We start from the raw sequence: 24,094 nt of genomic DNA on the forward strand, positions 1-24,094 counted from the left end.
TAATAAGGAGCAGGCCCTGTACCCAAATGGTTGCCAGTACGATCCCCCCCCCAGGGCACTTCTGTTGTACCCCTGGGTAAAGTACTCAACCAAGAATTGCCTCAGTAAATATCCAGCTGTATAAATGGGTAACATGCAAAAAACAGTAATCTGAGTAAGTTGCTCTGGATAAGAGTGTCTACTAAATGCCAGTAATGTAATAATTAGTGCTCCCTCTTTAAAGTTAAAGTTAAGACCCTCTTTCTGTGTCAGTGACTGCAAGGAGAGCTTTTTTTCCTCTTAGCCAGGATAGTCAATATTATCAATGAAATATCTTTCATATGCATTAGATAAAAAATAAAAGACAAACCATGCTTCAAACTAAAAGGTGTAGATGTGTAAAGAAATGCATGAACAAATACCGTATTGGATTTTACATCTCTCACTTCTACTTAGTGAGCCTTGCTTGGCAAATTCTTTCTACATTTCCCATTTCTCGTACCTATTGATTCTTCTAATTGTTCAGTGATTTGCCTGTTATTTTTACAGGGTTCTTAGGCTATCCATGCATAAATATCAAAAAGAAAAAAACAGACTTTTCAATGATTCCTGTTGATTAATAATACTATCAACTGACTGATTGGTGACCTCTTGCTCAAATACTGTCCCAGTTTCAGTGACAGTTGCCCTGATGTTTACTGTTACCTGCTTACAGTTCAGTTCACAGGTCTTCTGTTTCACAATCACTGTAAGAGGCAGTGCTATGGCATGTGTTTACCCTCACGCCCCCCACGTCAGAGACTTTCTGAGGCAAGTTCCAGCTGGCTACAAGGCTCATTATTCACTTTAATTACGCTAACTTGACAGACATTCAATGACTCACTGATTTAAAGCAATCGCTGTGCTTTCTTACCCAAAGCAAAGTGTTTTCATCAGTTTATGCATGTCAGTGATTGACAGCACTGTGGCAGCTCCAACCACTGTGTGGTTCCTAAAAGCTTTGCTTTCCTATCGCACGGGCCACAGGTCCACTCACCTGATGTTCAGGTAGGTTAGCATCTGCAGGTTGATGATGGCCTCCGGAATGCATTTGATGCAGTTGTGGTAGAGGTTTAATGACTCCAAAGGCGCAAACAGGCACACATCCGGGGGGATTTCTGTGAACCTGTTCCTTGAGAGATCTGTGGAGGGGAAAGTGGTCAGAGGTGACATTCCTCAAAATATTCGAGCAAGCAGACATAGAAAGGAGTAGTGATGTACAGTACCAGTAGAAAATCTGGACACCCGATTCAGAAAATGGGAAACACGCATTCAAAGACTCTTTGCCCTAAAGAAAACTTAAATGCTTGAAATTTGTTTCTTTGACAAATATAAATAGCGAAGTTGATGCCTATGTAAGAAGTTATTTCTAAAAAAATCATTTTAAAAATGTTTTTTGGCTACTATGAAAAATTTAAAATACAAGATTTGATAAGAGTTTTGATTTGTGTAACACTTTTTTGGTCACTGTATAGTTCCATTTCTGTTATTTCATAATTTTGATGTCTTTACCATTATTCTAAAAATGTGGAAAACAGTAAAAACAAAGAAAAACTCTTCTATGAGTAGGTGTGCCCAAACTCCTGAAAATGTGTCCAGATACCATGTGCTTTTAATGACTTGCTGCTCTGATCCTATCACAAGAGCTAGTATACAGCAAAGCCAAGAATGCCGTTCAAGACAGTCAGTGATTGGCAGGACGTGGCGTTTCCACCGAAACTGTGCGTCACAAACATTCAACACTCCAAACACTAAAAAATAAATGCATCCGTGTGAGTGACCCGCGGGGCAAAGCTAGTTTTCTTCAGAAGCACACAGACCTGATTAAAAACATGATTCCAGTCTGCAAAGGCAACCCCGTGCGGAGGAGTGAGAATCACAGTCATTTCTCAGATCCCAGAATCTTTGCCCTTTGCAATAAAAAAACCTATATGTGGGGTAATGATAATTGCATTTCCTCTTCTGCTCCAGAATGCTGTAACACATACAATGCATAAGTCATCCAGGCAAAGCTACGGGACACGTGATCTCAAACACAGCGCCATCCATCTGATCACAGATTTACCTAGCAGAGTGTTGCTGTCCCAGACAGGCTACTACTCCTGGGATCGAGCCATCCCTCATTTCAGAGAGCCAGGTCCCGTTTCAAGGAGATCAATAATTCATTAGGCAACGCTCGCTCCAGAGCTATGCAACATAGTGACACCCACATCAACAAACACAGAAGGATGACAGCGGACACAAAACTACCGTGCACTGTGCCAAAATCGGCTCCGTACCGTACCCCAACGGACGGAGGGTGAGGATAAACTTTGGGGCCTTGAAGCCAGCGCAGTCACGTTGCGCTGAAAGGGGCAGCAACTCCGCGTGAAAGCAGGCAGCACTTACATTTACATTTACGTTTATTCATTTGGCAGACGCTTTTATCCAAAGCGACTTACAACCGAGGCAGAGTGCAACACAAGTGAAAGCCATACAAGGAGGCATAATAAAAAAGTGCTGCATGACCAAGTTTCAAAGGTTGGCCAGACAAGGTACAAGCTAGCTGGTAGAGATGCAGGAGCATTTAATCAATGGCAATATTTTAAAACCCCGTGGTATTCGGTACACAGCCAGGGAGACGCTGTTTTTCAGAATCAAGTGAAAGGAGGAAGGCCAAAAGGAAAAGACTCAACTCGAGCTGAACAGTCAGAGACGGTGTAGCGGTAGCGTGAGGCTCTCTCGCGTTGCCGTGGATGCGGGGGGACGTGCTGAGAATGCGAACCACGGCAGGGGGGGAGACGCCTCCATTTCCTACTCCCCTTTTTCAGACCGATTTCCGACCAAGCCAACAGGCATCCCGGCGCAAACCCTCTAATGCCTCTCATTAGAACGTGCCTTCAGCCTGCCAGGGGGTTTAACGAGGAGGGTGGGGAGTTTGTTGCAGCTTGTCAATTTGCGGTTGCGGTTGCCATGAGCGGTTGGTGAATTTGTCCGTGCTCCAGTCAGAATGAGAAAGAACAGGTTTTTAGATTAGTATTGCTGGGGGGAAGTATAACAGCGAGTAAGCAACAGTAAGACCAAGCTAAATAAAAATCAGCAGATACAAACACCAAACAGTCACAAACACACACGCACACAAACACACACACACACACACACACACACACACACACACACACACACACGTGATGTTTTTATTTACATTTTGTCATTTATTATCCAGTGACTTCCAATGTGCAAATACAGAGCGATTTTTTACGATTCTGTTACTATAAGACTATCCACTTCCTGCCAAATGAACTGACTGTAAACTGATAGCCAGGTACGCCACCAACCCACATGACTTGTCCATTCAGGGAGCAACAAGTCTGCATCTACAAGCGTATTATTTCCACTGCTCATTCTCTACATAAGAATTGTGGGTTAAGTACCTTGCCCAAGGGTACAGCAGCAGTGTCCCAGCGGGGATTGAACCAGCAACCTTTCGGTTACAAGTCCTGCTCCTTAACCACTATGCTACACTGCCGCTGACAAATAAAGCCACAGGGGAGAGCAGCAGAGAGAGGAAGCAGGAGAGAAGAAATGATATGATAGGAGAAGAAATGGAGAGGAGAGAAGAGGAGAGGAGAGGAGAGGAGAGGAGAGGAGATGGGAGAGGGTCAGTCCTTGACATCATAGAACGATGCTCACAGCTAATTGGACAGAAATCATGGGGGCTGAAGAGGTCAGGAGGTTAGACACTCTAACTCTGATTATATGTGGAAGGTTCAGGTTATGCCACAGTGGTGCCCCAATTCAACCACTGTGCCTGACAACAAGGTGCTGTATGAAGTATCGGTCTCTTTCAATACAGTTTCAGCCAATCTCTATCATGGTCAGTACTGGACCTTCCTCATTCCCACATTCACTATCATACTATCTGAGTACTCATTAACACTACTAACACTCCATTCTCATTTACTCTGAATCAGCTGGAGTACTCATTCTCGGCATTCAAATACCCTGATAAAATCTGAGTGTTCATTCTCAACACTCACATGCCCTGATTCAGACTGAGTACATATTCAAAACGCTACAACACCCTTATAATGTCTGAGTACTCATTCAGTATTTTGATACACAACCTGAGTACTCATTAACACTGCTAACACACCTGCATACTGTGTGCTGTCTGACTCATTCACATCACCGTGATCCAGACTGAGTCTTCATTCACAACATTACTGAGCCAGCAGTCGGCGCCATCCCCATTCATAACATCCTCACTCTGATGAAACTGAAATACTGCTCGAGGATTTGTCTGGTGCATCCTCAGAGGGGCTTTACATGAAAAAACAACCATGATGGGGTCAACAAGGGGAGACGCAGGCAAGGCTGCATATCCTACAGTGTCTCAGTGCTGATAATGCAGCATATCTGCTGATGTCGCTGCACGCAGCCTTGCCCAGGCTCAATCTACCACTACCTGCGCAGACGCCAGGCGGCACAGCGGAGGGGGGGCATCATCTGCAGTGCCTGCGAATGACGCCGTGGAGGTCTTCCTGACTCCATGGCAACCGCACGGCCGTGCCAGAGGGAGGGGCGAACAACGGAGTCTACATCTGCAAGATCCTCACATTCACACGCACACGGTGCATAGAGCACACACGTGGTGCAGCACCACCGACTTCACACACACACGCACGCGCGCGCGCACACACACAGACACACACACACACACACAAACATATACACCTAAACCTCACATAGAGTATATACTCTTACACAACACACATGCACGCACGCGCGCGCGCACACACACACACACACACACACATAAACATATACATACACACACATATACTCTCACATACACATACACAAACACACACACACACCTCACATAGAGTATATACTCTTACACAACACACACAGACATGCACACATGCACACACACATGCACGCACGTGCCCGCACACACACACAGACACAGACACACACACACAAACATATACATACACACACACAAACATATACATACATACATACATACATACACACACACACATACTTACACACTCACATACACATACACAAACACACACACACACCTCACATAGAGTATATACTCTTACACAACAAACACAGTACACCAACCCCAGCATAAACTCTCACAACACGCCTACAGTTATACCACTCCCAACTCTAACACAAACAGCAAACATTCTCACGCAGCAGTTGTACCTCCCTCACCTCACATACGCGGCATACACGCTCACCACCCACACATAGAGTTGTCCCCCATAGCACGCACACACCCTACACTCTCACACATCACCACAGGGTGTGGTCTTGCCCTGCAGTTTCTACGCGGTGTCAGGGCTAAAGCTTTTCCTGTCATAACAGCCGAAAGAGAGGCAGTAATTTTACTCCTTCCAGCAGACAACAAAGCCACAGTTTCCTTCATGCATTTATTCCTTTATGAGCCACAGGAAGTATGACTATGGGCTACAGTTTCACTGCGCTTAGCAAAACGGCATGTTGAGCAGATGTTGTACATTCAGATAAATCAAGGACAAAAAGCATTCAGAGTCGAAAGACAGGCAAAAGTCCCCACTGAATCGTTTAAAATAAAAGGAACAGAATGAATAGTTCTACGGAGAACACTTTTATGTCCTGGAGGTGCGGATTCTAAGAGGAAGGTCCTGCACAAGGAAACTGACCAAGGACATGTTCAATTCCCAATTCCCAGTGGGGGCAGGGTATCATCTGAGGAGTATTCAAGTCCAGAACATACTCTCAATCAAAGCACTACAGTCAAGGTCTGACCCAGTCTATGCTAAATGAAGACAGAGTCTTCATAATGCACAGAACCATTCCTGTTCTGTCCGTTCTTTGCAGAATAATGGGGCTCTGCTTGTACAGAAAATGAGGAACATTGTTATCAGTTGTTTAACTTAATTAGCATTCTGCTGTGTGTAGGTGTGCCAGTAAATGTGTGTGTGTGCGCGCGCACGCATGTGTGTGCCATTTTCTGCCCAAGTAACACATTTACATTAAAGGAGGAGGACACTGTGCTATCTCCAGGCATCTGACATGCTTCTGCAGTTAATCAATATCCTGATCAACAACTTAATCACTTCCTCGGGGAATCAACACAGAATTGTCCTTGTCGTAGCAGCGCTGAATATCAACTTTCATTTCTCACACACAAACGTGCGGCACAGGCAGGTGACCTTCAAACAAACTGACTGCATTTCAAAAGATGTCTTCCAGTTATTTCAACACAGTCTGCATGTGAATTAGCAGAGGCACATAAAAATCTGACATGATTTCTGTTCTGTTTCTACATCTCAGGAGGGATTTGTTTTCCAGTGGGTTTTTCAGGGAGTTACGGCTTATCAAACCTCTATGAAATAAACCCGAGGCGTTGCATCCAGGGAGTTCTGGAATAGAGGAAATAAGCCATCAAACACAGGCAAAACCCCCAGCTGATTTGATACTTATGAAACACCCACTCTCAGTAACCTATATAAATCTGGCAAACACCGAGCCTTATCTGTTATTTGCCTAGAAGTCCTCAAATCTACAATCTCGGCACTGAGCCTCCAGTTTGGATGCAGATGAGAGGGCTTGGTGAAGTAAGCTGATTACAAAGCAAACAAACCGCTGAACGTTTCAAAGTGGCGGGTCTCAAAGGCAGTGTTCGTGTTTTTCGGGATCCGTGGGCGCGCTGTCTCCCAGCGTGGTACCACCCACTTACCCCGCCCAGGTGATAAGCCGCTCCTGGGTTTCACAGAAACGCGTGTGCAGTGGAGCTGCAGGACAGCCCAGCAGCGCCCCCAGTGGCCACTTTTCAAGCTGCAATTGTCTGCGAGCAATACAATGCCACCGAAAACAGGGCTCCCTCCCTCGTGATCCTCGCATTGAAAATTTGACAACGGTTGTTGGGCTGGTGTCTAGGGTACAATGAAAGCCCTTCAAATGTGTATTAATCTGACAGAGAAAACCAGGCACCCAGTATAGTACATGCTGCACAACCGCGAATCGTCTGGCCATGGCTCCGAGTCTGTGTCTGCTTCTGCTAGAGCGATAATTAAATGAGTACACACCATTACACTTTTTTAATTCATGTAATCCTTTGCTTTACCATCACGGAAGCAAGTGAATACCACTGTTTGGCTAAGCTCTGTTTGTGATATGTCACTGAAGACAAGACTAATGCAGAAATGTATTTAACAGAAACATGACCAGATTGACACTGGAATCTACTGCCAGCGACAGCCAGCCAGACTCTACAATCTACCAGAGAGTTGAACTTTTGTCATGGTACATAACATTATGTTTAATGAACTGATAAATGATACACCTTGAACCTGGATCATGCTACACCTGGCTTATATGTCCTGTCCCCCACTCTTTTATCCTTTTGAGATGTTCTGTTTCAGCTTAATTACATTACATTTTCACTGTTGACATTTGTTTTTTCTGTTCAGTCCTTTTATCTCATTTTGTTGATTTGTTTCTTGTTGATATGCTTCATTGTTCTGTCATTATCTCCTAGAGGAAACACAATAAAATGACTAAAAATTACACACAATAATGGTTCATTGAAGACACGCTTTGCAAAAAGGTCTCTGTCAGGGAATTCAGCTATCCAGAGATGTTGTGCAAAGTCTTCAAACAAAGCTGTACCACCTCCACACATGCGGTTAATTACCATTTAAGATGAACTCATCTCAGTCCTATATTCACCAGGGTCTTTGTCCACATTGCTGAAGTGATTCATCGGGAGATTAGATTCTGCTATCTATTCACAGTGCGGTGAGATTAAATTCAATCACACAGATGGCAAAGGTTATCTGTGCATGATTTTTCAGATCTTCATTAATGCTCTGTTCCTCAAAGGAATGCCCGGATCGCAGCCATGCTGAGATGCAGTTTTAAATAGCAGACCTGCATTGCTCTTCAATAGTCACACCCTTCCCGTCCATGTAAACTGCACTTTCAATGAAATATTCAGATGGCACCTCTTACAGTGAGGTGAGTGGCCGTTGGCTGGAGTGTGGGAGAGACGAGCACCACACATCTCTTTTACATTACGTCATTTAGCAGACGCTCTTACCCAGAGCAACTTACATAGGTTAAACTTGTTTTTTTTTTTTTACAATGCTAAAAACAATTACAATCTTTACATTTATACAGCTGGATATTTACTGATGCAATTGTGCATTAAGTACTTTGCCCAAGGGTACAGCAGCAGTGCCCCCGTGTGGAATCAAACTGAACCAAACTTTCGGTTATGAGTCCTGCTCCTTAACCACTATGCTACACTGCCTCCCACTGCCGTCTCTTCCTGGCTGTCCTCGATTTCACAGTGTCGGGTGGGGAAGAGGGGAGCCCTTGTCACGTGGTACCATCTGGCAATGCTGCTATACGGGAGGTCACGCCAAACCAGACACGAAGGGGTGGGCTATTTCCCATCTGCAGAGCTGCTCCTCCCACCCTCAACCACCCCCGCCCCCCACTCGGAGAGACGTCTGCACCAAGGGGGGGGCAGCAGGTTCAAAACATTCTGAGCCACTCAAGGGGATTCTCCCGCCAGCCAGTTCCTCAGTCAAAATGCCCAGTTAAAGAAGCCTCTGCCAACACAAAGCACTAAACACAATTCGAAACAGTGCTTCTTAAAGTAGGCCCAATGCTGTTTACATTTTCAAAGTCCAATCAGTACAGGGCTTTGCAAGTCCCCTTTCAGATTAACAGCTCCTGTCTCACTTCCCACTGTATTATTTCTTGCAAATGACAGTTATTAAGAGCCTGTGGCACTGAAATTGCCAGCCAATTCCACTGTCAGTGCCATTCCTCGGCAACTGATGAAATGAAAATCAATTTCTCCCGATACTACAATGCAGATTATACGCAGGGTAGAATAAAAAGAAATAACAATTCAAGCATCATGTCAGGTTAGCACAACTGACATTGACAACCATTATAAATTGAGCAGAAACGGTGTAGAGACATTAATGCTGCAAAACTAACATACATAAGAAGCTGAGGAAATTTTAAAAAATTGGGCAGAAGATATGGGTAGATTAATAGCGTCTACAAGGCAAGCAGGGATCATGGCCCCCTGTTGGTCCCCTCTTTTCAGTATTAAAGAAAGAAGTGGATTATTAAACTAATTAAACATGCACAGGAGGGTGTCTGACCATGCCAAGAGCATCTCTACAAGGGATTTAAGGGCCGTCAGAGAATTGTCAAATAATGACAGGGCAGCTGGGTGATGGAACAGCAGCCTCAGTCTACTGGGTTGGGCACATTTACATATCAAATAATGACAAAGCAAGCAGTTCTGTCTCGACGGCGTCCTCTGAAGAGGATGTGTGTTCCAGACAGCCAGGGACAGGGAAGGACTGTGACTGCAGTGACTTTCAGTTCATCCGCTTCGTTCAGTGTAGTCACTCTGGAGGGACAGGGCTGTGTCACGTGCTTCAAAAGACATTTTTTAGTCCTAGAGAGTGTGGCAGCAGCTCAGACTGGTCAACGAACCAATCAGAGGAGTTTGGGGCGCACGCGTGAGCGGAGGAGGAACAAGAGGAGACGAGAGAAGGAAATGCAGAGAGAGAGAGAGAGAGAAAGAGAGAGAGAGGGAGGGAGGGAGGGAGAGAGAGAGGGAGAGAGAGAGAGAGAGGGAGGGAGGGAGGGAGAGAGAGAGGGAGAGAGAGAGAGAGAGAGAGAGAGGGAGGGAGGGAGGGAGGGAGGGAGAGAGAGAGAGAGAGGGAGAGAGAGAGAGAGAGACGACATGAGCGAGCCCCAAGAAAAATCCCTGTCACAACGGCGCAACTGGGCAAGCCATCACCACTCCGCATCTCAAACAGGGGGGGGCAGGAGAAAAATGGGGTGGTGCGTCCTCTCAGCTGTGCACCATAAGGGGTCTCCTCCAATCACTCAAGGCCATCTCATTCCACGTCAGGGTCATTCTACAACAGCCTTGGGGACCGGGGGGATGGTAGTGGTCTGGGGGGGGGGCCTTATAACAGCCCCCTGAAAGCCACCATCACCCAGCAGCCCTGTCTCTGACGGTTCAGGCTAAAAGACTGAAGAAACACTTCTGGCGGTTATTCCATTAGCCACAGGAAACCAGAGAGGACAAACTGAATCATCCTCTAGGCCAGCGAGTGAATCAAACAAAACAGCTCCCTCCTCTGCTTTGCTCTGTGTTATTGTCTTGTATAGAGAAATCATTTAATGTTGCAGACAGTATTGTGCTGAATCTCAAAGGCAGCAGCCTGTCATAATTCGCCGTTGGTCTAGACACATCTCCCAGCTGCTGGGGGTTAACGACTCACCCGGACTCAGAACTGAGCAGGCAGTCACAAGGGACAACATAGCAACTTTAACAAAACAGGAAAAAAAAAAATCAGAATGTGAGGCTTTCTTTAATTTGGTTAAGCCGAAGGTTTGCTATTTCTTGCTCCAGCAGTGACACAGCCTCAGGAATGTCAAGATTAGTAAGAGTAGTAATCTTCTGGCTATTGCAAGTATGCAGGTAAACAGAACTGTGTGGAGCCGGGTGCTGCGGATCATAATCCGTTTAGACTGCACTGCAAACAACTGTACCAGGCCACAACTGCTAAAACCGTGCGGTTACCACGACACAGACTTATGAAAATAAACTCATGAGCTCCACACAGATTACAGCCATTGTATCTATTGCAATAATAGCTCTGAATTCACCAGTCCCAAGAAGACCAATAAGCCAGGCCCAATAAGACAAATTCTGTCCAGACACAGTATGCTGCTCTCCACAAACTGATGCATCAGTTCACCTGCCAGGTTTTTTGCCTGTTTGTTTCTCCGATGGGCAGTCCTGAGAAAGAAATGAACCTAGATAGTACAATTTGGTCATTATTAAATAGTTTTAAAGATTAGTACTACACAAGATTCTTTGGCTGCGGTGTAGGTGTCAGGTGCGGCAGCGTGTAAGACTGAATGTACCTGCCTGAGATGACGAAGCTGATTCAAATTTGGAGCGACATGCAGCTCTCCGTAATGAGCAGCATTTAAAACCAAGGCCCTCGTTTATGTAAGACCGTCAGAGAAACAGGACGGGAACATGCGAGCTGACCGCGCCAGCACTTAAAGTACAGCAACAGCTTTAGACCAAAACACAACCACAAGTCTCAGCCACAAACACTGACTCATACTGAATCAAATCTGGCTGGATGACAGCCAGGCAGCTATGTTTACAAAGATGAAAACATAACATTGATCTTTGCCAGCTAATACATGCTAATGAAATGCAGGCTAATGTCAGCTGTTCAAAAATCTGTTTTTATGGAAAAGCAACTTTAGATGTTTTTAAATGTATGTGTGATTTTAATAACCCCCCACACAGACAAAAGCCACTTAGTTCAGACAAAAAGCAGCACTGAAACTGAATAAATTAGACCAGACTAGATTAGATTTTTCAGAGCTGACTGGACAATATTAATATTCTGAAGCCTTTTCCCTAGCTACATATTTGATTATAAAAAAAAAAAAAAAAACACAAACTGTGTATGAATCAGACACTCCCCTCTCACACAGCCACCTATTCCACAACAAATGCTAAGACAGAAACAAATCTGTGTTTTCTTCCTCCTCTGTAATTTTGGCACAAGATAGTACATGGAGGGCATTATATGTGTCAGGCCAGTTCATGCCATCATTAGTGGATCCACAGCAGAAATGAGAACTGCAGAAAGAGCCGCCGACATGCCTCACTGAACAGTGTCACCTGTGTATGCTGAGTCCGGACAAACCCTCCGAAACAAAGTCCATTTAAAGAAACATTTCTGGATATTTACAGGGCAAAATAAGTTACGCACCTTCCTCAAAATGTACAACTTAATGATCACAGGCACACTTCCCAGGGCAGAATGTCACACTGCAGCCCCCAAAGCAAACATAATGAACTAATTAAACCATTTTAATTGAATTAAATATCATTTAACCTTAATTTCACAACAAATGTAATGGTAACCCCTAGAGACCACCTCTGACCGGAGTAAAATACACCTAATGTGAGAGTGTTTGATGACAGAAAACGATACTTCCTCTTTTCCCATGATCCCTCAGCAGTAGGAAGGAAGGCGAGGAAGAGCTGACTCACTGCTGACATGGGCTTCTCATGGACACGTTCACTAACTCACGCACGCTTGCACACACATACAACCTAAAGACACACACACACACACACACACACACACACACACACAAAATATTCGCTGAGACATGCATGCTTGCTTAGATGCATGCACACACACACACATAAACACACACACACACACACACACACACACACACAATCACATGCACACACTAACTGATGCATGCCACACACACACACACACACACACACACATACACATACATTCCCACAAACACACACACTCAATGCCACACACTTTCACATTCACAGGCCCCCTGTGTATCTCATGTCCCCACATGTGCCTGCCTTTCTCTTGGCACCAGATTTAATTGCCCCATAGGGGCCTGTGTGCATTGGAAGAAGAGTAATAGATAACCACAGGCTGACAGTGTAATTACACCTAACTGGAGCAGTGCAGCAGGCCCTGATAAAACAAATGATGCCAAATCATTGGGCCCATTTAAATTAATTCTGTCACCTGTGCCGTAATATTGCGCAGTCATGCGTGTTACACAAAAAACTGTAAATTCCTGTCCCTGATTATAAAAATTATTTACCCAAAGTGGATCAGCGGTCAAAATTAAACAAGTGATGTAAACCTGTCCTACAGCGTGGCGTGTGTGGTGGGTTTCTGCAGGTTGAGGGAACGTTCCGGAGGCACCGGGGCTGCAGAAAACACAGACCCTACCGCTGTGGGCTGCACATCAGTCTGTGCCTTGAATGTCATATCGATGTCTGCCAGTCTGAAGCATCAATATCAACCATCCCTGCTGTTTCCCCTCAGGTCCATGATAGTGAAAAAGTCCCATTCGATGTGACTATGACTGATGGCCTCCCACAATCATGTACACCCCCTGCCTTTTCTTTCTCTCTTTCTCTCTCTCTCTCTCTCTCTCTCTCTCTCTCTCTCACACACACACAGATATACATATATACACATTCACATACTCACCTACACACACACTCACACTCATACACTCACACCCAGATGCCCTGCTGTGGGACAACGGGTTTGCAGCACTCTTCAGGGTTTTGAGAAGATGGGGCTGACGGCACTTTTCCCAGCAGACCGCCAGCATGCATCATTCCAAATGGCTACCATAGGCCTGCTTTGATTTCCTGTTTTCCAAGAAGGCACATGAATCATACATACCTGAACGCACATACATGCTACAGACCCCAGCCCAGGTCATGCAAAATGTATCTGAGGCAGTCTATCGGTGAGAGGCCTTTGTTCTTTTCCTGACTCTGTCTTCAAGCCTCCGTCACTGATCTTAGGGCCTACAGACAGACACATCGTAAAACACACCGCCTGCCATGTTAATGAACCCCCGTGGTTCACTCAGACACAGCCCAGACACACACACCAGCCCAGCACCTCCCAATAAGCCCCATGTCCCCAAAGAGAACCTCACATTTCAATTTCCACAAAAGCGGCACTGGGAAGAATGCTGACGGGTTATTATGATCCCCCCCAGGTCCTAAGAATACAGGCTCAATCATACTGTTTGAGAAACCTGTTCAGACACCAAGCCAAGGCAGGAGAAACTCATTAGCGGAGTGCCATTTACCTTTCTGCAGCTCTCACTGATTTGCCAAGTGTTTTATGAAAAAAGCACCTTTGGTGCACCTATGCTGGTGTTTTACTGCATTCTGAAAGACAAAGTATTATTTCTCCTCTGCCCAGTTTCGCTATGATGGTGCTCATGATTACTTGTTCAGAAACAAGTAAAAGCCAAAGCTCAGTCAGAATAGGCTTTGAAATTCTGGGTGTTGAAACTGTACAGAATGCTTCTGGAGTCTGTGTAAAAGGGAACCTCCCACCTTGAGGCCCTGTGTTTCACAAACTGCTGTCTACAATGGGATTGGAGGAGGACTCTCCACTTTCGGTGGTCAGGCCTTTGATCACTCACCATTACATCACTGCTCGTAATTTGACAAGAGGTAAAGAAGACAGGGTCAAACCAGCTGAAACAGGCCTACAAGGACAGCCAATAACTGCAAAGAACTCTTTCGCTATACCACCCCTCCTTGGCCCATTCCCTGCTCTTGATCAAACCATCTGCCCTACAACAAGGCAACAGACTTCTCTCCGTCTGTCAATGCCTCCAGAAATTCAGCGGGGGAGAGGAACGACGCAAAGAGTCCTAAGCCAACCAGAGGGGTGCGGGCTCTTAACCCATTCAAGGGTTGCTGTCACACAAGGCATGTTCACTATTTCCAGGAAATAAACAGGACAACATAATTAATATTTGGACTTAATCGCCAAACAAATGGAAACATCTACCAGTTCTGCGTGACCCAGGAGTATCATGAGTTATTAATCACCATGTGACATTATTTTGTGAAAACACATTGGATTTTAAATAGTTAATGTGAGCGTAATAAGATATGAGCATAAACTCGTACACTTCTCCCCATCATATATGGGAAGTGTACAGTTACAGGCCAATGTGACAGAAAACTACAGACAAATGCAACACTGCCACAAAAAGTGAAAGTGTGACAATAATTTTACACAGCACCTCCTTAAATGCTCAAGTCACACAAAACGTAGAATTTGCATGGATTGGATACTCCTGTTCTTAACCTGGAAGCCAGTTTACATATTTTTTCTGGTATGCACTAAACAAAATAATGTTCAAAAACAGTTACTTGCACACAAAACTTGTTACATAATACGTAATTAGGCACAAATGCTAATTTGATCCCGTCTCTGTAGCAGTTCTACTACTCACTATAATGTCCCCAAGGAAAATCTGAACAGGCATTCCAGAGCAATGTCACAGGGCAGCGTCTCTGATTAAACGAGCTGTTAAATGTTCTTACAACCTAATCAGGTTAATGTTGGGCAAGACAAAACTGCGCCAATCTTAAATAGAATTCCAAGCAGAGCTGACGACAGCCTTAACACAAATAAGTAGTCTTTTATCACGTAGCACTCCTGTTAGGTTCAGTCTTTTTTTGGACAACTCAAAAAACATTCTACATTATGTACATGCAAATGTAGGACATGTTTGCTCATATTAAATCCATTTATTGTCATTTCCTGAAAACAGACTTTTTTTTTTTACCAATGACAATCCCATGAAAGCCATGACCACAGTAGGTGTGCTGGGAAACATCTTGTGATTGGTTGAAATCTGAAGTACGGGAAACCACGCACCCCAAATCAACATATATCTATCGCTTACTGCCTTTAAATCGGCCATCAACATAATTCCAAACTCTGCGCTACACACTTAAGGATAAATGACTGTCAAGTGTTGGCAGGAACAGTTCACATTCAGAGGCAGTTCTGTGTTCCAGTTGGAACTCTTCCCCTGCATTTCTGAGCTCCTCTTTATCAGCAGCATTAAAACCTCATCACTCAATATCAAGAGAGAGTAAAAATATAAGGGATCTTAAGAAATCCCATTATAAGGCACTAGATCAAGCACAACACCCACACCCAGAGACACAACACAGCATTATTTAGGGTGATTATTTCTATAAAGCGTACTCTTTTTAAAGATGAATACATAATTTGCCTTACTCACCACAGCGGAACTGCTTCCTACCTCTCATCTCTGCCTTAAACAACACACTGATTAAACACAGCATTTCTCTAGGGCACATTATCACAAGCTGCCAATGAATCTGTCATAGAGTCTGATTAAGCCACAGTGGAACTGGCAGAGTTCGGTCTGACACACTGTATAAATGCTGAAATCAGGGAATTATACCATGTATGAGTACATCAGAATTCTGAGTTATACTATGCTGCCCTATAAGGCACTGATACTGGCCACTCCAGGCAATCTCACTACTTGTCATGAAGCACGTCCATTTCTTTCCTCCTGTCTTTTGTCTTGTCTTGTCCTGAAAACCGTCAGTGGCAATTAAATGAGCTAAAATGGGGCTAAAAAGCATAAAATACATACTCTAGGCTTATGGAATTCAAACTCAGTTTCAGACTATTTCTTATTAATTCCAGCACTAATATGCAGACTCGCGTGAGGAATTCTGATCTGCTCTTGAAGTGACACAGAAGAAAGGAATGTCACTTTGTGCCATGGTCAAGGTTATAACTTGAAAGAACTGTTACAAAAGAATCTTGGAACTCTTCAGGAAAGATTTATGCTTTCAATGTTCAGTGAAACATTTTGAACAGTTGAGAAAAATGAGGCAAGGCAAAAGACAACACGATCAGTAAAGATGGAGATCCGTGTGCAAAGTAAAAGTCAGGAAACTCAGTCTTGTCTGAACCTTTATTTAAGGTAAGACTCAGTGCAAAGGAGACATCTGTCGATGTGGACATTGTCCCCTGTCAGTTCTGAAGGCTGGCATTTTGGTGGAGGGCTGAAAACAATAAAATGAAAGAAACAGACTCCATTTTATTCTAAACATTGAGAAAATTAAGTCTTTTTTAAAGAATCGCAAACAAGTGAAGAAACACAAGAGCCCTTTTATCCAACTCTAACGCCTATGACGGCACACAGAAAATGCGACACTGACTTTCATTATCTAATTCTCAAGCCCTTTGGTCCTAACGAGCAGGTGACTCAAATTTAGTAATACCCGAAAAACAGACAAATTTTACAAAGAGACAAATAAAAGTATTTACCATATGTTCAGACCCACTGTAAATCTTCCCTAGACAGGCTCACGGTTTGCCTGAACATATGAAAGGAGATATATTCAATTTGCCATTGTTGTCTTTTGTGATGCTCACAGTGTACACTGGTCTACTTCCCAGCAAAGTCACAAACAGAAACTCTATGTTCCCCCATATCCTGGGACACTGTGATGCGTTTCCTGAGTCTGGAAAGGGCCACTTAACACTGGTCAGCCACCGGTGTCACATAAACTGCTGTCTGACAGACAGCAATGGAAGCAGAAGAGGATTATGTTTCAGTTGTCACACGACTGATCACTCGCTGTTACTTCACTGTTGCAGCGTGTAGGGGGAATGGATGTGGTTAAACAGATGCTTTTGTTTCCACTGGTTAGCGTGATCCAGGTGGCAAAAGCACAGATTTTGGTGAACACATAAACACAGCAGCAACTGAAGTCATCAAAACACACATATGTGTATAAACGTATGCAAAACAATAATGATATTACTAGAGACATCTTTACTAGGAATCCGTGAAATGTGTTTCAACTTAATTGAGATAACATTACTGTCATTTAGCAGACAAGCTTATCCAGAGTGACTTACATACATGCAGGTTACAATTTTTATCCATTTAAACAGTAGGATATTCTACTGAAGCAACAGTGGGTGAAGCTCCTTGCCCAAGGACACAGCAGCAGTGGCCCAAGCAGAGAATTGAACCAGCAACCTTTCAGTTACCAGTCCTACACCTTACCACTACACTGCTGCCTGAGCTTGAGAAAGAAAGTATCTTTACTTACCAAGAAAACAGTAATAAGACCATTTTGTGATGCATTTTTTTTTCTGCCAAACACTGTTTCAGCTTGCTCCATCATACAGTAACAGTAGGTTAAAAAAAAAAAAAATAAATCCTGGAACCTCTGCTTGATTTCAGCCCTGCAGGACAGCACAGCCCTTCAAGATAACAACAAGCATTCATTTCAGTGAGAGATACAGACACAGACAAATACATATATGCAGACAAATGGACAAAAGAAAGATTATCAACAGTTCTGAAATGCAACAGTCATTTGACCTGTACGCCCCCTGGAAAAAGTACCAGTGGTCATTTTATCATTTTCTAGCCTCCACACATCACCAGGCTGGAAAGGCTTCCGGCAAGGCTTACGTATTACAATTTACAGTATTCCACTGCAGTGACATTCATTATGAAATCAGCACCAGGAGGCACAGAGTAACAATCAAAAGCATCAAAAAAGGGCTCCCAAGTAGCTCAGTGGTTAAGGTGTTGGCTTTGAGCGCAAGCTAGGTCGAGTGGCCAGGGCTTCCAGTTGATGCCAGCCATGTCATCAGCCAATGATAAATGGCTTTCATCGGGGATAGGGCCGGGTATGTCAGCAGGAGGCGCTCTTCTCACTGCTCTCATGCATGCTATGACTCATCAGGCACTTGCTGGCTTCTTTGATGATGTCACTGAGGCTGCACCCATTCTCCAATAGAACATGGGAGACTTGCAGTATGAAAAATGTGCAAAAAAAATATGCAACCCCACCAGCGGATTGTGGTTGTCTCACTTCACCACTCCTACATGAATACAGTGGTTGTCACAGTAAGAGATGACAGTATTTAATTGGCAATTCCTAATCAGGGTTGCAGTTACAAAAATAAGCAAGGGGGAAACCACGACAAAAGTGCTGGCTAAATAAATCAACTTCTTTTTTAACAGATTCAGTTCTGGATTTTAGAGCTTGCTAAGTGCCTTTGTAAGAGGAAGTAATGTCACATTCTTCTGTTGAAGGTCACCATGGTACTACTTAGTGGTGAACCATTCCTTTCTTCTCTACAGTACAGAAACATATGAGTTGAAAAGCAACACATTGCTAAATAGCTACATTAACTTAAGGGCTACACACTGACATTTAACAAAACATCTCCACGTATTGGTCTGCAAGGTTACTGAATGAACTCCAGCCATGGTAGGGTAAAAATTTTCAAATGACAAGACAGCAAAGTCACCAAGCTGGGCCACAGTATAGAAAGTAAAAACAGTACACAGTTTCTGTGTGACAGCACTAAGTACACTGAAATACCACAGTATTTTTTAAACCTTGGGAAATTTGCTGGCCATGGAAGGCATGCTTCAGCACTGCTTAGCTGAAAGAGAAGGAGACCTCACTGTGCTGTACTGTCTGTACTGTACCATGTACTCTTCAGGAGACTGACTGTTTAGGAGCAAGAGACATGGGAAAAGGAGACCTGTTAAGACTGGTTCCTTAAGAGGTCCCTGTTTCACAAACACTGAAAAACCGCCAATAGCCTACTTTAACCTACCACGTTATCACTTAATTACAGCTTTGGGTCTCTTAACCCACGCGTACATATTAAAATCTCCTCATAAGGTGTTTATTTTTTAAAGCTGCCCGAGCTAATGAGAAGTCATTAGCACCACTTGATACATAAGGCCTAATCAAGCCTGATTTGAAACGTTTGGTTATTTATGAATGAGGGTTCGGCTGTACCACAGAAACGGCTGTGAATCGCAAACTGAGGATGTATCTGACAGGTCAGGTGGGAGAGCTTCATCTTCTCTCTATTTCCATCTATCAGCATGAGCTCATTAAGCAGCCCATCAGGTGTATGCAAATGCGGGGATGCTGCTACGAGCAGAGGGGAGAGCTGCCTCGTCGCTCCTCTTTCAATGAAACAGAAATGGCTGGAGGTAAACAAGGAGAGCGTGAAAGAGAACGTACAGAAAGTCTTCAGTTTAACAGGAGAAGAACAAATTTCATAAGGCTGGATTAGGCAGACGTATGCAATCTGCACCTGAGGAATTTACATTCTTTAAAACCGATTGAGCTGTAATGTTTAAAATTTTGTCAGCGCCCAAATGTAGGAAAAAAAATATCCACTTCAACATCTATTTACTCAGGTGTCATACAAGGAATCTCAGCCTCTGACCCATGTAAAGTCACTGGCTCTACACTGGGTCACACGTCTGCTTTAATATTGTGAATTGAGTGTTTCTGTTTCAGCTCCATTTCCTAGTCAAATCTAGTATCGATCAGAATGGACAGTGCGGATTTGTTCCTAAAGTTTATCTTCAGTTTTCCTTTACTGCTATTTGAGGGCTTTGTGTGTTGTTATTGTCTTCTAAAGAACACATTGTTTATATGATTTATTGTTATATGTAATTGTTAGGTGCTTTGAACTAAAATCTTGATATATACTTGGTATCCAGTAAAGCACAGACTGAGCATAGACTCATATGCTTCTTTTTTTTTTCCTTTCTTGGTGCTGATGCATCATTGCTATTCCTTTGATGCATATTAGCTATGACTTAAATTCTTTAAAAGGAAAGCACTCTGTGACAGTGCCTTTATTCAGAGCACTATACCAAATACATTTTGATTTCATTTCATCTGATATCTGTTACAGCAAAAAAAACTTCAAATGGCTCAGTAATAGTAACACCCCCTCTGCAGGTTACAGCTGAATTGTGTTTCAAAGCCCCCCCCCCCACACACACACACACACACATTACAGACACAGCATCAGTGAGAGATCCACACACTAAGGCCCTGGTACAATATGGTTCAAAGGTCAGTCTACAGGCAGGGCCATGAATCACACCCAATACAATGAGCGCTGCCTCACGGCATCAGGGATTGCAGGACTGGCGTTTCAGAGCACTGGCTTTTCACAGCACTGGCTTACAGAAACAAACCAACACTTAAGTTAGATCTACAAGGGACACCACTGTATTTACCGAGTCACTGAGTCTTGCATGAATGTAAGAGGGAAGTCCCACTGAACAAACTCTGACTGGTGAAAACCCAGAGCTGCAGCTGGAGCAGTCTGGTTTGCTGAAGCCACTGGAATCTAATCCACAACCCTCGAGAAAGGCAAACACATAACATTTGTTCCATTTATCTTTATCATACTGCTACAAGGTTGCAGGAACATTCTGAGAGGGCCGACTGTGTGCTACTGTTGAGTCACCACCAAACCTATTACACTGATGTCTAATATTGTCGACTCCTTATGGTTTTCTGCTTGTGTTGTACTCAACCTCACTTGTAAGTCGCTTCAGATAAAAGTGTCTGCCAAATGAATAAATGTAAATGTAAACGTCTGTTTACTCCAAACATGTCCAGTCTCTTATGCAGAAGTACCAGTTTCTTACTACTTCCTACCATGATCTGGTTTTGCAGCGTGAAGTGAACGGCTTTGAAAAATGATGGTGATATTGATGAATATGATGACTATGAAGATGACTGTGATGCAATGTCCTGCTGAAGGACAAAGAAAGCACACCTCTTCACAGAGGCCTTAAAAGGCCAACAGCCTCTGCTTTGAGCAGTGCAACGGAGCCCAACTCGCCTATAAATAGCACAGGGACTTCCTGTCATGACAGCTTCTCATGACTACTAAACTTAAGCCTTAGCACAGTAAGGCTGCAGTTGCACTGCTCTGAAGAAGTTATCACCCACAAGGCACAAGCAGTAAATTGAGTAAAATCAATCAGTATGTCTTGAAGTAAGCCATACGCAATAGAGAGGGAGGGCAGTGGTGTGCCAGATCAGTCAATCAAACTGATTTAAACATATTTCCTGCGCAGAATTACTGCATGGCTCCTGACATGATCCAGAGGTCCAAAGGTAATTCAGCTGCATGAATCCTTGAGGTACATATACATTTACACACCATATACAGTGGTCAAGACAAATAAAACAAAGTCAGATTATTACTCCCTTAAGAACAGATTGATCTAGTACAGATCTGGCCCAGAACATGGTCCAAGGATTATGTTTATAAGACCACTAAGCAAGGAGGAGATGACAAATTTATTCACACCACTTTAGTAAATTAGGTTGAATGGACACAATACAAAAACAAAACTCATGTAAGTCGCCATAGAAACCACCCAACTGTGCACAGTTCTGCACTATAATCAAGAAACATTTTCTACCACCCCTTTTACCACCTACCGATTAAACACCTACCAGAGCACGCAGTGAACACAGAGATCATGCATTTGATAATAGGCCTACAGCAGGCTATGAAAGCTGCCCTGTGCTCTCAGATAGCCTCATGGCTGCTGTCCACCCTTGTCTGATGTATGCTGGATGGGGCGTAAAGAGGTGGCCTGGAGCCCCCCCCCCCCCATTTCCCTTACGACACTCCCACCATCCTCCATTCCCTCTCTTTCTATCCTTCTCACACCCTCTGCCTCACACCCTCACATCTCTGCCAGTCCCTTCTCTCTCCCTCTGTTTCTCACTCTCACTCGCTCCCTCTCTTAGCCATTGACTCATATCCATGTGATGCACAGGTAATCCCCCCATATGTTAAGTTCCAGACCGTCTGGAACAGCGAAATGTCTCATCTCCTCACAGGCCAGCCTCTAATTTTACATCGAGCGAGCGTGCCGTTTCCACATCGACCATGCGCACGCAAGGCACACCGTCTCAGCCTACGAGAAACGGCGGCGTTATTTTGGCTCAAGAGCACAATTTTCATCAATGAGGGCTTGTCAGAAGACGTGTCTGAAGAATGAATGGAGACAGGGGTTTGTGACACTCAGAGTGTTATTGGCGATGAGATGCTTGTCCAATGAGAATGCTGGACACACAAGTTTTGTACTGATGCTAGAATGCTTTATTTGCAGATTCAGAAAGGTGACTGGCAATTTTAATACAATCAGGGAATAAAATCACCGCAACAAAATGCATCAAGTTGAAATTTTCAAAAAAAGGAACAAACATGCTGTTCTGCAGAGCATATTAAATTGAACTCTTACGTGCATCTCTTGCACGCACTACCCTTCCACTGTGCATTAACGAAAAAAGGTTCGCTGCGCGCACATGATGTAGCTAGCGAAGAGAAACGAAGGTCTACCCTGCAGATGCAGAAGCCATCCACATTAGTAGCTATAGAATTCCGTTTACAAACACTGTCGAGACTGAGCATGCAAAACTGTCTGCATTAAGCAATGTGTGTTAAGCACACATGGAAGTAGCCGCTTTCAAGAGAAAGAAATCAAACAATGAAAGCGCTGATGGGGCAGAGCAACCATTCAAGCATATAGCCAACAATAAAGGGACCACAGTCCCCGTTACCATTCTTGACTGCGGTAGGAAACCAACAACAACGCCCGAATTGAACGAATAAAACAATTGGTCTTTTATCTGGTTTCTGAACCCCGAAAATGAACGTTTCATGTTTTTATCATTTGGTCACGTGCAGTTGATTTATTGTTGGTCTGTTAATGTGACACATCGCCACGTGAATAAATGATAACATTTCGGCTACCCTTATCGTATATCGTTTGATATTCTGAGCCGTTTGAAAGAAAACAAAGCATTTCCGAAAATTTCCCACTGAAAAAATATCGTTATGTTCGTAAACGGAGAATTGTACTGTTGTAGCTACACATATATTCTTGTGAGAAGGTGCATCTTTTGTCCTGAGCCGCCAGAGAACAATCCCCTAGGAAATTCTGTACGGCGAACCGTTAATTTCTACGGCGTTCAACATTCAACTGCATTAATGTACATTTAAAAGGTTCGCCCTCGTGTTAGCAGTATGCTACTGTCCCAAACATCTCTTGCAATGAATGGAAGTACAAACAAACCCTTTCTACCGCCCTAATGGATGCGTTTACGTTTCCATTCATGCGCTTATTCTTACTAGGATGCAAGCAGTACTCCACATAACCAAAACAACCAGAGGACTCGTGTCGCTGCGTTGTGTAATTAGAGCATAACGAGTACTATTCTGACCAAGCTTTTGCGAACTATTTAGCAGATTAGCCCTCGTGTCACGGCCAAGCATGTTGAACAAAAAATAATACCTATATGAAGAAAAAAAAACCCATCAAGCTCTCTACTGTACCGGTACCCTGAAAGTCAACTCTCGACAATATTCAAACAACGGATCCTGGCAACAAACAGACTAACTTGCAACCCTTGCAATTACTCAGCTCAGCCCACGTTGTCACGGCGCATGGATTTAAAATTGTAACATGTACGTAGAGTGTCCAGCGTTTCAGAAACTCACCTGCTTGTGTTGTATCAGTCAGATCGTAGCTCATACCGGGATATTCCCTCAGTTTCCTTCCGCTGAGATTCAGTATCCCCGAGCACGCAGCATCCTCCAAAGCACGGTCCAGGCTGCGAGCCGTGTGGAGATGGTTCTGATGCTGAAGAACCCCCGGGTTCCAGTGAGGTCCGTTCGCATAGTGATGGCTGTGGAGACCCGTTATTGCTCCTCCGCCTCCCTGACTCGCCGCCATTTTCATATGTGAAGTTATTCTTACAATA

The 24,094-nt window shown here is 43.9% G+C and overlaps 1 protein-coding gene across 2 annotated transcripts in view; it reads right to left on the minus strand.

Annotated features, from left to right (window-relative positions):
- Positions 1–24,094, minus strand: part of LOC118775688 (leucine-rich repeat and calponin homology domain-containing protein 2-like) — a 52,381-nt gene extending 28,287 nt beyond the window's left edge. Inside the window, exons 1-2 of one of the 2 annotated variants that reach the window (XM_036525720.1) lie at positions 23,832–24,094; positions 1,016–1,160 (exon numbers count right to left, since the gene is read on the minus strand). In XM_036525720.1, the coding sequence (XP_036381613.1) occupies positions 1,016–1,160; positions 23,832–24,072 (386 nt within the window). In that variant the 5' untranslated portion in view covers positions 24,073–24,094. The remainder of the gene's footprint in view (positions 1–1,015; positions 1,161–23,831) is intronic. The other variant, XM_036525719.1, reaches the window with a different exon arrangement.

Source organism: Megalops cyprinoides, chromosome 3, assembly GCF_013368585.1.
Source record: "Megalops cyprinoides isolate fMegCyp1 chromosome 3, fMegCyp1.pri, whole genome shotgun sequence".
In the NCBI taxonomy this organism is placed as follows: domain Eukaryota; kingdom Metazoa; phylum Chordata; class Actinopteri; order Elopiformes; family Megalopidae; genus Megalops; species Megalops cyprinoides.